The sequence below is a fragment of the Ctenopharyngodon idella genome, chromosome 19 (assembly GCF_019924925.1).
Source record: "Ctenopharyngodon idella isolate HZGC_01 chromosome 19, HZGC01, whole genome shotgun sequence".
Classification (NCBI taxonomy): Eukaryota; Metazoa; Chordata; class Actinopteri; order Cypriniformes; family Xenocyprididae; genus Ctenopharyngodon; species Ctenopharyngodon idella.
The window spans coordinates 27540281-27555992 of NC_067238.1; the positions used below are offsets into that span (position 1 = coordinate 27540281).

General features: G+C 36.8%; 1 protein-coding gene across 17 annotated transcripts in view; it reads right to left on the minus strand.

Annotated features, from left to right (window-relative positions):
- The window catches only part of adgrb2 (adhesion G protein-coupled receptor B2), a 295083-nt gene that overhangs the window by 62936 nt on the left and 216435 nt on the right, over window positions 1-15712 (minus strand). For all 17 annotated transcript variants that reach the window (XM_051872961.1, XM_051872964.1, XM_051872963.1 and 14 more), the window contains one exon: window positions 12868-12997. In XM_051872961.1, the coding sequence (XP_051728921.1) occupies window positions 12868-12997 (130 nt within the window). The remainder of the gene's footprint in view (window positions 1-12867; window positions 12998-15712) is intronic.

The following is a 15712-nucleotide window of genomic DNA, read 5'->3' on the forward strand; positions in this document are numbered from 1 at the left end:
CAGCAAATAGGAGTCATGTCTATTTTCAGCCCAGGCACTTTAACCTACTTCTCCAGGCTCACGCGCTGCACAGCCACCATTTATCCCTGATCTCTCCTCTCCCCGTTCCTTCTCGCTCCGCAATAACTCATTATGACAATAAGAGACGCACTTAGCAGAACCAGGGAGTGAGGATGAGGGAAAACAAGAAAAACCTAACATGAACTTAGTCAGACTTGGCATTAATCAAACGGCTGAAACTCTCCGAGGCGTATCGTTCCCTCATCTAAGCCCCGAGACCTTCGAGACCAAGCCTCGATCTGCTGTTTGGATGCGTGTCGCACCGCTCCACCTGAATCACCCAGTATATACCCATGTCAGGAGAGACCGAGTGTCATTTTAGCATATGCTAACGCTATCCTTCAAGTTCCCTGGACACTTGTTATCTTTGAAGTGGTTGGGAGAGAAATGTAGAGTGGTGGGACTGTTTGTCAGGGCGATGGCGCATGATGCGAACCTAAAGCCCAAAACAGGGTGCTGATCAATCATCGTGCTCCAAACCTACCAGGAGCTTCCCAAAACAGGATGACCCAAGAGCTTGCTTGGGTGTCGCTAAAGCTTTTAGAACTCCATGGACCATTTTCACATTTCCAGGATTCTCAGAAGTTCAGAAGTAGTTGGGTAAACTTCTATAGCTATAACTTCTATAACATCTACAACAAATATTACTTTTGCATTCCCAGTCAGCCATTTCTATGACTTTCCAAAAGAGGAAAAATATCATTAATTACTTATTTTTTCATTAATTGCATTGACCAGAATAGAGAAAAATGTCAAATCTGTAGTCTATTACAAACACACATGCAGCAGTGCTAACAACCCTCTAAAACATGCTGGCTTAAAAACAACCTACGTTGGACTGAAAATGGACAAACACAGCAATTGGGTAATTTTAACCCAGCAAATGGGTTGTTTTAACCCAGCGGTTGGGTTAAATGTTTGACCAGCCTGCTGGGCAGTTTTATTTAACTCAACTATTGTTTAAACATGACTGTATTGCTTGTTTAAAATGAACCCAAAGTTATGTTGGAAATTAATATGTTTAATAAACAAATATATATTAAGTTTAATGAATAATAATTAAACAATAAACATTTATTAAATTGCTTATATATAAATGTTCACCTTTTGATTATTATTGTTGCCTCTAGTAATTATGTGTCTGATTTTTCATTTTCAACCTATTTTGGGTTAATTTTAAGCCAGCCATATAGTAATTTTTAAACAATAGTTGGGTTAAATAAAACTTCCCAGCAGGTTGGGCAAACATTTAACCCAACCGCTGGGATAAAACAACACAATTGCTGGGTTTGTCCATTTTTAACCCAGCATTTTTTAGAGTTTGGGTTATGTTTCTTCACGTTTCACATTTATCCAGGGTTAAGAATTAATCCTGGGTATTTATATGCTGACGTTTGACACTGTACATTCCTAAACCCTGGGTTAATGTTCTTCTTTGCATATTTGTGGCGTCAGTAGCTATGTTTCCATCCAATGTTGCGAATTTAACTGGACAATTGGAATATATGGCATATAACATTTGCGAATAAAGCACCGTTTCCATCCAGTGAGTCGAAGAGAACAAAATCGTCACTTCCTGAGAAACTGGTGCTAAATATCACTAAGAAAAATGGAAGTTGCTGCAGTAGGAGAAGCCACTGTATAATAATTTTGTATATAATAAATTACTTGCGCCTTAGAGAACGCAGACGAAGAGCAATAAAGTTATCTTGCTTTCGGAGGTGGATGCCTGGTGCTTTTGGGAACACAGCAGTGTAAGACAGTTCTGGGAGGCAATTATACTGAACCACTTTGATGAGAGACTTTGCTCAGGCATTTCAGAACAACCAAAACAACTGATCTGATTCTGTGCAACGAGACTGGACCGCTATGCTGCCCCATCGCAAAGTGTTTTTTAATGCGCATCGAGGAATTTATACGGTAAATGTGTTTCCATCGTTGTTTATGCGCATGTTTTGTTTTTGGATAAAAAGTTTATCTGACTCAATTGAGCACATTTTTTGAATTTATGCGCATCGTGGCGTTTCCATCCAGCATTTTTTATGGGATATCACAAAATGCGCATAAAAATAGGTGGATGGAAACATAGCTAGTGTCACTGATTGGATGAATGGCACACACAGTATGTTTACATAAAGGCACTAGCATTGCACATCCTCATAATATTTATTGCTGACTGTACTGTCAAGTTTATCCTGAATAGTCTTTTCTGACTATAAAGGTAAAAATGAAATGGTCTCCAATTGTTGCATTTTCTGTCACCATTTGACATTTTTTTCCTCTCAAACGATGAAAGTACTCTTTCTACAATGCGCTGTGTTTCCATGACTGTACAAAGACTGTGGATATGATGCACAAGATTAGCTGTTTGTTGCTAAGCATTTAGCCATTGTTTCACACTGTACACCTTTGGCACCACAAGAGCAGGGTTTCATAACACTGGGTAAAACACGGTGCTAACCCCGCTTCTTAATTACAAGTGCGAAATGTTCCTTTACTCAGGGTTAAAAGTGGGGTTTAGAACAAGGGTTAAGCACAGTGTGAAAAGCCCTTAAGTGTAGTGTTATGAATATATATATATATATATATATTAGAATTACAGTGTATCTGTGTAAATACATCATCACAGTCTGTGAAAAGGGTCAATTATACAAAGATTTTCAGCAGAATAAACCAGTCACATTCTGCAATTGGGAATTAAATGAACAAGCAAGAACTCCCTTCTTCTAGTTCTCATATCAAAACTGAGCTGGTATGTGTATCGCCCTGGAGAGCAGCTATGCTTATTACAGTGTGAGGAATCGCATCACCTCAGCTGAGACTTACACTAGGCCGTGTCCTAATGAGAAACATGGGCAGCGACTTAGCAATTGTGCCCGTGTCACGACAAAGACTGAGCATTTCACTCTGAGATACTGCGCACTTTAACTCTCCTGTTGGCAAACTCTCTAAGCTTCATTTCATTCATCTCTTTGGGGGCGGTGTAGTCTAATGGTTAAAAATTTGGGCTGGTAATCAAATGGTTGAGGGTTCAGGTCCTGTAGTAATTAATTAGTGGTCATATTCATTAATATCTTGTTCAAGATGTCTAACACAATACTTATGTAACACATGTAACTAGATTTGCATTTCCTGAAGGAACAACCAATCCTGGCAGCAAAAGACAACAAAAGTGTTTTAGTTCTGAGTAAATGAACAAATCAAGAATTAGAATGGATAAAGATTTCTGGACAATTAATAAATTACATTCTGTAAGCATGCATACTATACATTGGTCAAGCTGGCATTGTAATGTTACCAACATTTACAATCATGACAACTTCCCCCTTGTGGCTTCATGGAATAATAGTACACTTTAGAGTGGTCATTTGGCTTTTTATCCACTATTTGTTGAATACTGTCTATTCGGACATAGTACTTGTTTGTCGTACTGCTTTTCATATATATATATATATATATATATATATATATATATATATATATATTCATATATTTTGTTAATTGTTGTAAATAAAGCTGAAATGAAATAAAATATCAATATTGGATGAAAGTTCATAATAGATAAAAACCGAACTAAAACTGAACTAAAACTAATAAATCGAACCCAAAGAATAATAATAATAATAATAACAAAAATGACAAAAAATAATAAAAATTAAACTAAAATTAAAATAAAAACTGAAAATATAAAATAAAAGCTAATTTATAATATTAATAAAAACTATAATAGCATATAAATCATAATAAAATAACTTTTTTTTCTGTGTTTTCTTTATTTAGTAATAATTAATTTAGTATGCTAATAATTCGAGAAAGAAGACCAATTACTTTACAGTAAATAAATAATTGATGACCATAATGCAACACAATGATGGTTCAAATTTAAATGGTGAACATTCTTTCTAATAATGTACATCAAGGGGAGTTTTTCACATTTTAATTTAAAATTTCTTACACAAAGTTCTTAAAAAAAAAAGCTAGCACACTTAAGGCTGAAGTTATCTGCAAAAAAGTTGGAATAGAGTCTATATGTTAAATGGTTCGAGCTGAATTAATTGCATAAAATTGCAAAGAAATGGAAAATATCATTTTTGCAGAACATCAATACAGCTCTGCCTTGCAAACACTGTAAAAACTGTTTCATCAGACTTCGCTGTTTCATAGTGACATTAGCTGACCTTTAGAGCTGTTTTACATTTTTTAAAAAACGTACAGCAAAAAGACACAGAATTTTGCAATTCAAATAGCTCTACATGCCTTGTTTCAAAATACTTGCGAAAGAACAAAGCATAGATAGTCTGACATATACAAGACCCTATGAAAACCACGTATCTACCTCCACTGAACAGTCTTTGAAATCAATGTCTGTTGAGACATTTAATGTTACACCATGTGGAGAGGATAACCTGCAGACATAATGTTTATCTCCACAATATACGTATTTATCTGCGCTTGTTTGTCTGTATACAGAGGTAGCAAGATCGGTCAACAAGCCTGAGGCAGATTGCAACGCTATATAGATTCCCTGATACAGAGAGAAAGACCTCCGTCCTTCATTCAACCAGACCGTGAGCATCTTAGTATGCAGGTCAGGTTTGCCTACTTGTTTAAAACGGGCGTATGTAGGCCTGTCACGATAACTACTTTTTGTTGTGCAATATATTGCACCAGAAATAATTACGATATGCGATATTATTGTCACCCTATAGGTCGTTTTTCAAACACCTTATTATGACCTATAGTTACGTTTTAAAGTCATGCGCCCTTTAGCTGGCGTAAAAATAATGACAGTGTTGTGTTACGTCTGTCGTCATGAAATGACGTATGACTGTTGTTACTAATCAAAATGCGTGTTCATTTAAATGCAGTGTTTGGACCTTTTACACCATTTGTCCTATTTCCATTTAGCAAAACTCATTTTTTTTATTTTTTATTAATGACTACAAATAAACCTCTGCTAACAAAAACTGCAAAATAACAAGTAGAAAAAAAAAAACACTTGCAAATGCACAAAAGGCACTGTTTCCATCTACAGGTTTTTCCCTGACCTTATTTTCTCAGTAAAGTAAGGGTGCACGCTATTGTCAGATGTCCATATGAACAAAGAAAGACACATATTTAGCAGTCAGATATGGCCTGTTGCGGTATCTGTTTTTCTAGAGGCGTGTTTGAAAAACTTCTTTTAACTTGAGCGCCGAGTTTTAGCGCCACGTCATGCACGAGATGCAGCGAAAGACGTGAGTGCAACAGTCAAACAAACACGTTTCCATGGAAAAACAGCGCAGTGGAATGCAAAAACGCGTTTTCTATGAAAACGAACTAGACACTCGCGACTGCCGTGTCCTGTGTGAAACTAGCTGTGAACGTGCACCATTTCACACTGTCATGTTTATATTTGCACCAGTGGATTGCGGAAACTGAGTGCATTTGCACTTATTCTTCCAAACTGTCTGTAGTTGTCAGGAAAACACTATAACGACTCGAATGCCGCATTTTTAGCCTGTCGATGTCAGCTCTGTGTATGAAGGAGCTGCCTGAGCCCCGCTTTTGCCTCGGAGAGCAGACGAGATGACAGAGGCAGCACGATCGGCAAAATGTCGGTGACATTTATTTTTGTGTAAACATAATGGGCAATATATCGCGTCACCAAAAATTATCGAGGTCATGTCCATATATCGTGTGATAAGTCGATATATCGACTATCACGACAGGCCTAGGCGTATGCGTATGTCTGTGCTGAAGGGGGTAATAACACCGGATCGTAGCGTGTGCCATCATGTATCTTTTTCTGCGCTTGAGTGCCTCTAGTTTAATCCTACGTGACGATGAATCAGTTGCATGGGAAAACTGACAGGCGACAAATTGTTATGGCCTAAAGAAGCCGCTATATTCTTGGTGCCAACTACTCCCATCATCCATCACTGAGCAACTGATCAGCACACAGTTCTGCATACTATGAGGCTGACATGATAACCATAAGAGCCTTTAAAGGGTTAGTTCACGCAAAAATGAAAATTCGGTCATTAAGTACTCACCCTCATGTTGTTACAAACCCGTAAGACCTTTGTTCACGTTAGGAACACAAATGAAATCCGAGAGCTTTCTGACCCCCCATAGACTGCAATGTGATTACCACTTTCAAGTCCCAGAAAGATAGTAAAGACATCATTAAAATAATGGCTGACACAGAAGAGAATGTAACAAATCTTAAAGAGAGGTGCTCTACCAACAGAAGAGGAGGTGCAACCAAAAAATCTAAATGAATATGAACTGGAAAAAGGTGCAATACTCACTTTTACAGTGCTTGAACTTCACAGAAAACACGGAAGAGAACAAATTGTTGAATAAAGTCGCTATTTTTGTTTGTTTTTTTGTTTTTCGTTGCTTCATAAAATTAAGGTTGAACCACTGTAGTCACATGGACTATTTTAACAATGTCTTTACTACCTTTCTGGGCCTTGAGTGGTAATAACGTTACAGTCTATCGGAGGTCAGAAAGCTCTCAGATTTCATCAAAAAATGTCTTAATTTGTGTTCCTAACGTGAACAAAGGTCTTACTGGTATGGAACGACATGAGGATGAGTAACTAATAACAGAAATTTTCATTTTTGGCTGAACAACTGTAGTCACATGGATTATTTTAATGTTGTCTTTACTACCTTTCTGGGCCTTGAAAGTGTCAATAACATTGCAGTCTATGGGGGGTCAGAAATCTCTCAGATTTCATCAAAAAAAATCTTAATTTGTGTTCCAAAGAGGAAAGAAGGTCTTACGGGTTTGGAATGACACGAGGATGAGTAACTAATGACAGAAATTTCATTTTTGGGTGAACTAACCCTTTAAGCTTGTAGTCTCTGCAAATAAGAAAAGAGGCATCGATGTAAATAAAAGCTCTGTTTTAAATAAAACAGACCTCTAACCTTGGCAAATAGCAGCATTTTGCTCTTTGGAAAAGACAGCAGGGGATAAACAGGATCAGTGGGTGATAGCAGCTATACTAAAGATGGCCTGTAATGACAGAAGCTTATGCCACTTTCCATCCTCCCTCTCCTCTCGATTAAACGTGAAGGTTAATCCATCTGTGTATCTCTCTCTTATTTGCTGTTAACCATTTTATCTTTCCCTCTTATAGTCCTGTCAACTTGGGCTAGAATCGCCAGGATACCTTTTAAGTCCCATGGTATATTACGATACCCACTAAAGTATATATATAATAACTGAAGGAAGGAAACCGCTAAAAATTTCATTTGAATAAAAGTTAGGTCTGCAGTAAAATAATAATGGCATCTTGTAGCATTCATGTGATTGACAATCATATCAGGAAGCATGACACTTGGGTTGGGTTTTCACTCTTGGTTCCTCCTTCAGGTAATGTGATATTACTGTAGTACCAGTATACCATGCAACACTATCAAAAGGCTAAAGTGGAACATCACATCACACATTGCATGTCTTTGCTCTCTTCCAGAGACTCTAACACTGATTCACAAGACACTCACTACATTCATACAGACACTACATTCTCTCAACAAAATGCCAAAAAGCCCTTTAACTCGGTCCTAAAACATTGTAATTGTAATGCAGTTTCCATCACGGCTGACTCTCCTCTAGTTCTCAACTACAAAGAACAAGAGCTGTCTTGATCTGTAATACTGAGAAGATACCAGAGTCTTGGGAGGGCAGAGAGCTCTGAGCAACACAAGATGAATGTGTTTAGACCGCTGAATATCCGTCAGAGCAGCTGTTGTATTTCAGAGGGCCCTATTCAGGACAAAACAAATTAGATCTGTTCTAAAAGTTAGCTGTTTTAATGTCTACATAGGTAGAAACCTTCTAAGGCAGCATTCTAACTAAAAGGGAACATCATATATTTTCGCTGACCTGACATTTTCCATCAGTATTGTCACTTAAACAGATAGGCAGATAGTCAGCACACAATATTTTGGAACACAGCTATTTTGTCTGCTGGTTTAAGAAGTTTGTAGCTTCTGGAGAACATTAAAGATGCTGATGGAGATGTGATGACCCATGCAGAGCCAGGCTAATGGGTGGAGACTGTTTGCTAGTGTTGTTTACTCTGCCCTTCCAAATGTCACTGTGTATTCCTGCAAAAAGCCAACAGCCAGGCAATGAAGTTATGATGAGGGACAAAAATTGATAAACGCCGATTAGGAAACACTGACCTACAGCTTTAGGTCTGGCTGACACAGATATGAGCCATCAATTATTATTTCATTCCTGCCTGTCACTCTTCTGTTCTCTTAGGAAGCAACATGTTCAGAAACGGCACATCACATTTTAAAGAACAGTACTTAGTATGACTTAGTGTGTTGCAAAATGTATGACACACATTTTATAAAAGTATACTACTGAAAAATAGCATAATATATATATATATATATATATATATATATAAAAAGAATCGTTCAACTAGAATGTAAAGTGATCATCAAATATGGACAATCCACAACATTCATTGATTAAAATGATAGTTCACCCAAAAATGACAATTCTGGCATTTAACTCGTCGCCCTCATGTTGACTTTCTGGTTACACTTTAATTTAAGGTGCCCTTTGTTACAGTGTAATTATACAAATAAGTACTGAGTAATATGAATTAACAACATGTACTTACTATATAATTAGGGTTAGGGTTAGTTGCTTGTCATTATGCATGTTATGTTATTACTATAGGAAGTACATGTAAGATGTGTAACTGGGACATTGTAAAATAAAATGTTACTGACTTTCTACATTATATTTGGGAGAATGTTGGTAACTAAACATTTTTGGTCACCAATGACACTGAGACATTTCTCAAATTATATTCTTTTATGTTTCACAGAAGAAGTCATACAGTTTTGGAACGACCTGAGGGTTTTCAATTTGGGGTGAACTATCTCTTTGAATGATGGTAGCTTGTGACTGCTGATACAACACCCACTAAGGTGACCCAGTAACTGCAGAGCTGCTGTGCCCTTGAGTAAGACACTTTGCAGGGACACTGTCTCTACAGTTACTGGATTGCAAGTCATTTTGGACCTGGAAAGCGGCTTTTAAATGAAAAACAAGCTCTTTTGCTATCATAGGTTATATATACTATCATTCAAAGATACGATTTTTTCTTTTAATTTTTGGCTACGTTCACACTGTCAGTTTTTGGGATGGACAGTCACATTTACTTACAGATGCGAGTCTCGAAATGTCCCGTTCACACAGCAACTTACAGTAGCGTCTCGGATACTGTCTGTATGAATGTGCAGTGATATTACAAAGTAATATCAAAGATGGCGATGTCCATTAAACCGATCACAACCGATATGATAAGAGTCCAATCGAGCCCGCGAATTCATCCGTCAAATCTTCATTAACTGACAGCAGCTATCTGGGTGGAGAGCGGAGCATTTGAGTCGCGTGTAGAACACACAACAGACACGAGCAGCTCCGGTTGAGAACAGTGACTGGATCTAAAACCTTCAGATGGCATACAACTGTATGATGTGACAGACAGCTAGTTGTCCAGTCCGGTTCCATTCACACAGCACGGGTTTACAGAGAATGCGGTTGTGAGTCCTGAAAATGTATGAGTGTGAGTTCGGTTATAGAATGCAATTGTCACTTCCGTAAATAACTGAACTGTGTGTGAACGTAACCGTATTAAGGACTCAAATCCAGGACTGACAACCGTATTCTGCTGCTGTGTGAACATGACTTTTAAGATGTTTTTAGAATATTTTAAGTCTATTAGGCTCACTAAGGCTGCATTTATTTGATCAAAAATCCAGTAAAAACAGCAATTTTAGGAAATATTTATACAATTTAAAATTGTAGTGTTTCCTATTTTAATATATTTTACATTATAATTTATTCCTGTGATGGCAGAACTGAAATTTCAGCATCATTACTCCAGTCTTCAGTGTCACATGATGCTTCAGAAATCATTCTAATATGCCGATTTGCTGCTGAAGAAAACAGTTGTGCTGCTTAATATTTGTCGAAAGTGTTATTTATGCCCCCCCCCCCCCCAGATTTTTTTTTTTTTTTGTAAAAATGTATGTCTTTACTGTCACTTTTGATCATTGAAATGCATCATTGCTGAAGTATTAATTCCTTTTTAAAAATCATAGCAACTGCAAACTTTTGAGCTAAGTAATTATATATATATATATATATATATATATATATATATATATATGTATAGGAGGCTCTTCATATAAAAAAAAAAAAAAGGTTGCAGACAATAAAATAGAGCAGACACACTTCTAATGGTAACGTTTATTCTGTTGCAATGGACTTCCATTATATGTGCATTAAAGTAAACATGGTTTCTGACTTTAAAATGCTCTCTCCTGTACTTTTCCCTCTTTTTATTTTAGTATTCCTTTTAGCTCTGCAGTTTTTAGAACTGGCATTGCTTCCACCTTGCCTCCCTTTACCCAATGCTCAATGCCCCTGACTGTGCAGAACTGTGCCTGATGGGCAGCGCTGCTCTCTGTCGCTCTGTCTGCCTGGCACGCTCTCTTTAGCTGGTGTCAGTGGTTGTGGCAGCCAGCAGCGTGTGGTCCAGCTCCTGTGTGACTCTAAATAGCCTCTGGCTCTACTCTTTCCGCCCCACATCGCTCATTCCTCAGGGCTATTCTCCATCTCCCAGCATCCCCTTCGCCTGCCACGCATATCAATCACTTTAATGGGGGTGCTTTCAGACGAAAAAAACACTCGGATAAGCTAAAGTGGGTCAGTATCCTTTCATTGGTGACGCTGCTGAAGGGAGGGGAGGAAGGAAAAGGGAAAACGATCAAGAGAGATAAATATGCAGATAGAAAGATATATATAGAGAGAGAGATGCACAGGACACATGGTCCTAGAACAGAGAGGTCCTAGCAGCTGGTGGGCCTGCAGTGGCCCTTCACATCCATTAAGTGAAAAGAGGGCACAGGGTCAATATAACAAAGGCAGCACAAGTCATTAACCTGGATAGATAAAAGCCACATCACAGATCCAATGCTCAGAGTTGACACATATCTACTCAATACAGACTCAAAACATTAGCTTACACTCAAATAAACAAGATGAACATAACAAACAAAAGCTAAAGAGCTTAATGGGTTAGTTGACCCAAAAATGAAAATTATCCCATAATTTACTCACCCTCAAGCCATCCTAGGTGTATATGACTTTCTTCTTTCAGCCAAACACAATCAGAGTTATACTGAAAAATATCTTGGCTCCAAGCTTTATAATGGGAGTGAATGGTACCCTAGATTTTGAACCCCCCAAAAGTGCATCCATCCATCATAAACTTTTGGGTGAACTAACCCTTTAAGCTACACTATTCACATTTATATACGTCAACCCAGTTTTAGCTTGGTTTTTAATTGCAATTTTTAACCTTTTGGTGGTGAATTGAGAAAATCTACTGACCACAAAAAAATGGCAAGCCATGAAATTTTGCCAGCCATTTTGGTCTAAAATAATAATGCCATTTTGAAAATAGTATTATTAACTGTAAAGTGCTTTTCACAATATATTTTTCAAAGCAGCTTTAGAGAAAATCATTAAATTTATATGAGTGAAAAATGCCATTGTGTCACTTGCAGCATTGTATAAGATGCTCAAAAATGAAAATATTTCACACTTGACACAAAAAAGGGCAAGAGAAAGTGTTTTGTTTGTCATATTTTCATTTTGGGGGTAATCTAAGGAATTTTCTACATATGTATCACCAAGACTGAATTTAAATGATCAAAATTAAAGTAAAATCAGTGCATTTTGTGAAATATTATGACAATTAAAACAATTGTATTTTAATATATTTAGAAATGTAATATATTCCATTTTCAGCATCATTACTCCAGTCTTCAGTGTCACATGATCCTTCAGAAATCATTCTAATATGCTGATTTGATGCTCAAGAAACATTTCTTATTATTATCAATGATGAAAACAGTTGTGCTGCTTAATATTTTTGTGGAAACCGTGATACTCTTTTTCAGGATTCTTTGATGAATAGAAAGTAAAAAAAAAACCCCAGTATTTATTTAAAATAGACATCTTTTTTTAAACAAAATGATTTTATAGTCACTTTTGATTATTTTAATACATCCTTGGTGAATAAAGAATTTATATATATATATATATATATATATATATATATATATATATATATATATTTACTGAACAGTACCAAACTTTTTAATGATAATCTTTCTTTTTAGTTTTTACTTGGTAAATTTATCATCATTTTCACACCTCCCCTGATGCCTCTTTGATAACCATTGCTTTAGTGAGATTAATATTCATAATCACAGAAAAACAACAACACTGCTGTGCATCAATGCTTTTAAACTATACCTGGGTGAAATCCCAAGCTAGACAAACCCTGACGCATTATGCATACCATGATATATTAAACACCTGCTCCACCATCTGCTTTCGTACGATACCCACACACTATGGAGGCAAGTTCACCTCAAATGTCACGCCAACAGAGCAGACGGTCACAATGTTATGCTCCTACCTTTAAGAAATCTTTACAACAAAATCATTAGCCATGAACAACACATTGTTTCTGATCTTTCTTCAGCTGTACCATTTAGCATATGTGGAACAGATGGAATGCTGAGAGACCAACCAAACACTTCAAACAATGTTCAACAACAATATTCTAGATGTATGGCAGCATACTGTATGTTCTGGCTACTTGACAGCATAAGACAAATTTCATCAAGGTCTCGGATAGCTAGGCCCCATCCTGAGAAGTCACTGAGGGGTGAAGTGTGGTGTCGAAAGGTAAAGATAGCACTCACCGGTTCTTTAGCTTTCTGCGCTAACACTGCAAAGGTGGACAGCTTGCTGCACAGACATTTGGTGTGGGAGACTGCCGGCGATGGGAGCGTTTGGCAGCTCTCTGCGTCCCAGTTTTCTTCGCCAGCCTCTCTGTTGATAGGGTATAGGGACAACACACACAAACACACACACAGGAAAAAAAGAGAATGAATTAATTGGGTCATTCCATGAGAGAGAACAGGAGAGGCCATAGTGAATTGCGCAGTACCATGAGAACTAGTCGATGACAACTGCACTCCAAATGCTTTCAGCAACAACGGCCCTCAAGTCCACCAGTCTTGCTTTTATAATGGGCTGTCCTATTCATCTATTCTTTCTGTAAATATATGCTTGTCATACACACTTCCAGGGTCTCATCGCTGTCCTACCTTCCATCATTCTCTTACTCAGTGTGCTTAAAATGTCAGAAACACTCCAATTCCCATCGCTTACCTTTTAAACTTTAATTCTGCTGGTATTTGAACTGTAATTATAAATATGTGATTGTTAAGTCCTACTTTCATTCACTTCTTTCATCATCCTTGAACAATCCATATGTGTATCTGTGTGTGTGTGTGTGTGTGTGTATATATATATATATATATATATATATATATATATATATAGCTTGGAGTCAGTAAGATTTTAAGAAATGAATACGTGCTGCCAATGATGATGGGAACTTAAGATTCTTCCACATATGCACATGTGAAATTAGCAGAAATAAAGGGAAATGGAGGGGGAATGGTGTTTCAAAACATTTGTTAAACATAAACTGTAAAGCTTCATGTTGATCCTCAGATTAAACTCACTGCTGAGGCCAGATGGTCAGACTAAGAGGAACTTCTAATTATGGATTTAGCCAATAGTGTACAACAAAAAGTGCAACTGAATAAATATGTGTAACATTCTGTTTCTACAACTGAAAATTCAAGTTCACAGCCTAGTCAAGTCAAATAAGTCCAGTTAAATGAGACTGTATATAACCCGTCAAGTGGTGTGTCATTTTTCCAGCAGTAATGGTGGTAAGTGCTGTGAAAAGATTCATGAATCATTACTATTGTGCCCACGAGTAAGACACTTACTCAAGATATAAAATTTCACATTTCTTTTTCTCTTGTTGGCTGAGCTATCAAAGAAGAATATTGATTGCTGGACAAACATGAATGTAAATGAACTTACTGAACAAATACACTGAGCTCAGAAGATCTGTAAACTGCGAAAATGTAACATGGTGCTAACCAGTGTTTAGGAAAAGTTACTTTTAAAAGTAATGCACTACTCCATAATAATTAATAATTGTGTTAATTAGTTACTCTTTTATGGAAGTAATGCATCATGTTACTTTGTGTTACTTTTTCTCACCTGGGCTGGGCCAGCTTGTTTGTTTTTTTAATAACAAAAAAAAAAAATCATACTTTTGGCAAATGTAAAAGGCCCTTTTACACCAAAAGTGAAATGTATAAACCTCAGGATGAAGGAAATGCAAATTCACGCCTGTACAGTAGAGGGCGCAGCTCAGACAAACCAAACACAAATGTGATGTCAAGTCATTTTTGCTTATTTGTACGGTTGAATTAGATCATTAAAGGTCAGCAGCAAAGACATTGGTTAATAAAGTGGTTAATTAAATACATAAAGTATATTTCTGATTAATATATTTAATTATTTCAGTTTTGCATAATATTCTGACTTGGCATTTCACTGTTTCCATTTTGAGGAACACTGAATCTGTTTTTGTGCAAGTGAAAGGAGTAAATTAATGATTTAGACTAGAACTACAATAACCATCATGTTTACACAGACAATTTCAAATAAGTAACACAAAGTAATAACTCAGATATTTTATTGTAAATTTGTTGCTTGTAAAAAGTAATCTGATTACTTAACTCGCATTACTTGTAATGCGTTACCCCAAACATTGGTGCTAACAGCACTAAAACAGACAGTTTCTGTACTGATGAATGCAATACAAAACGTTTGGATTGTGCCAAATGCATAAAAAAAGAGATGGTATAATATTAAAATCCATTTATTTTAATCCTGGTACTTCTTAAAAAAAGCACAGGTATATTAAATGCGTACCTTGAATTATGAGTCTAAAAATCCAGAAAGTCTACTCATGCAGCAAAAAGAGATAAAATCCATCAACAACGTATAATTAAAGAATAAATAAATTAGGACAGGAATTCCCGAGATTAATTAAAAAAGGGCTATATAAATAAATAGACCTTCTTGTAATTATTCATGACTATATTCATTAACATTTTACGTTCCCTCAAGGTCAAGGTTGTTTAATCAAACATTCTGAGGGGAAATTCACTAAACATTTGCGTCACTTTTGTGTGCAGCATTTCAGTGCAAATCTCTGCATCTTAACCAGCCATAATCCAGCTTCAATCAATCTCTTTTTTTTTTTCAGCGCCAACGTGCCTCCTTTCCATGTAAATTAGGTTTGTTATAGATTGAGGCATATTCACAAATGTCTCTTAATTTGCTTGGCACAATTAACACTGCACTATTACCGCCTGTAGAAAATTGTTTAAAATAGACGTTTGTGTACATTTTCAAGGCATTATGCCAGCAGTGATTCATCAAATGATGATCAAATGATGGAAAGGCACATTATAATCAGGCATTTATTCAGATTTGTGGTGTAGAGTGCAGTTGCAATAGTTAATTCAGGCGTCTGGATCACATTAGTCTGCAGCGGCCTTCATTGTCTTGCTTAGCCAGAATTTCCGACTGACAGCAGAAGGGCTGGACTCCAAAGTGGCTTTCATTGGTCAAGGACCGCCAAGAGGCTGTCTGACTAACATGTAAAGC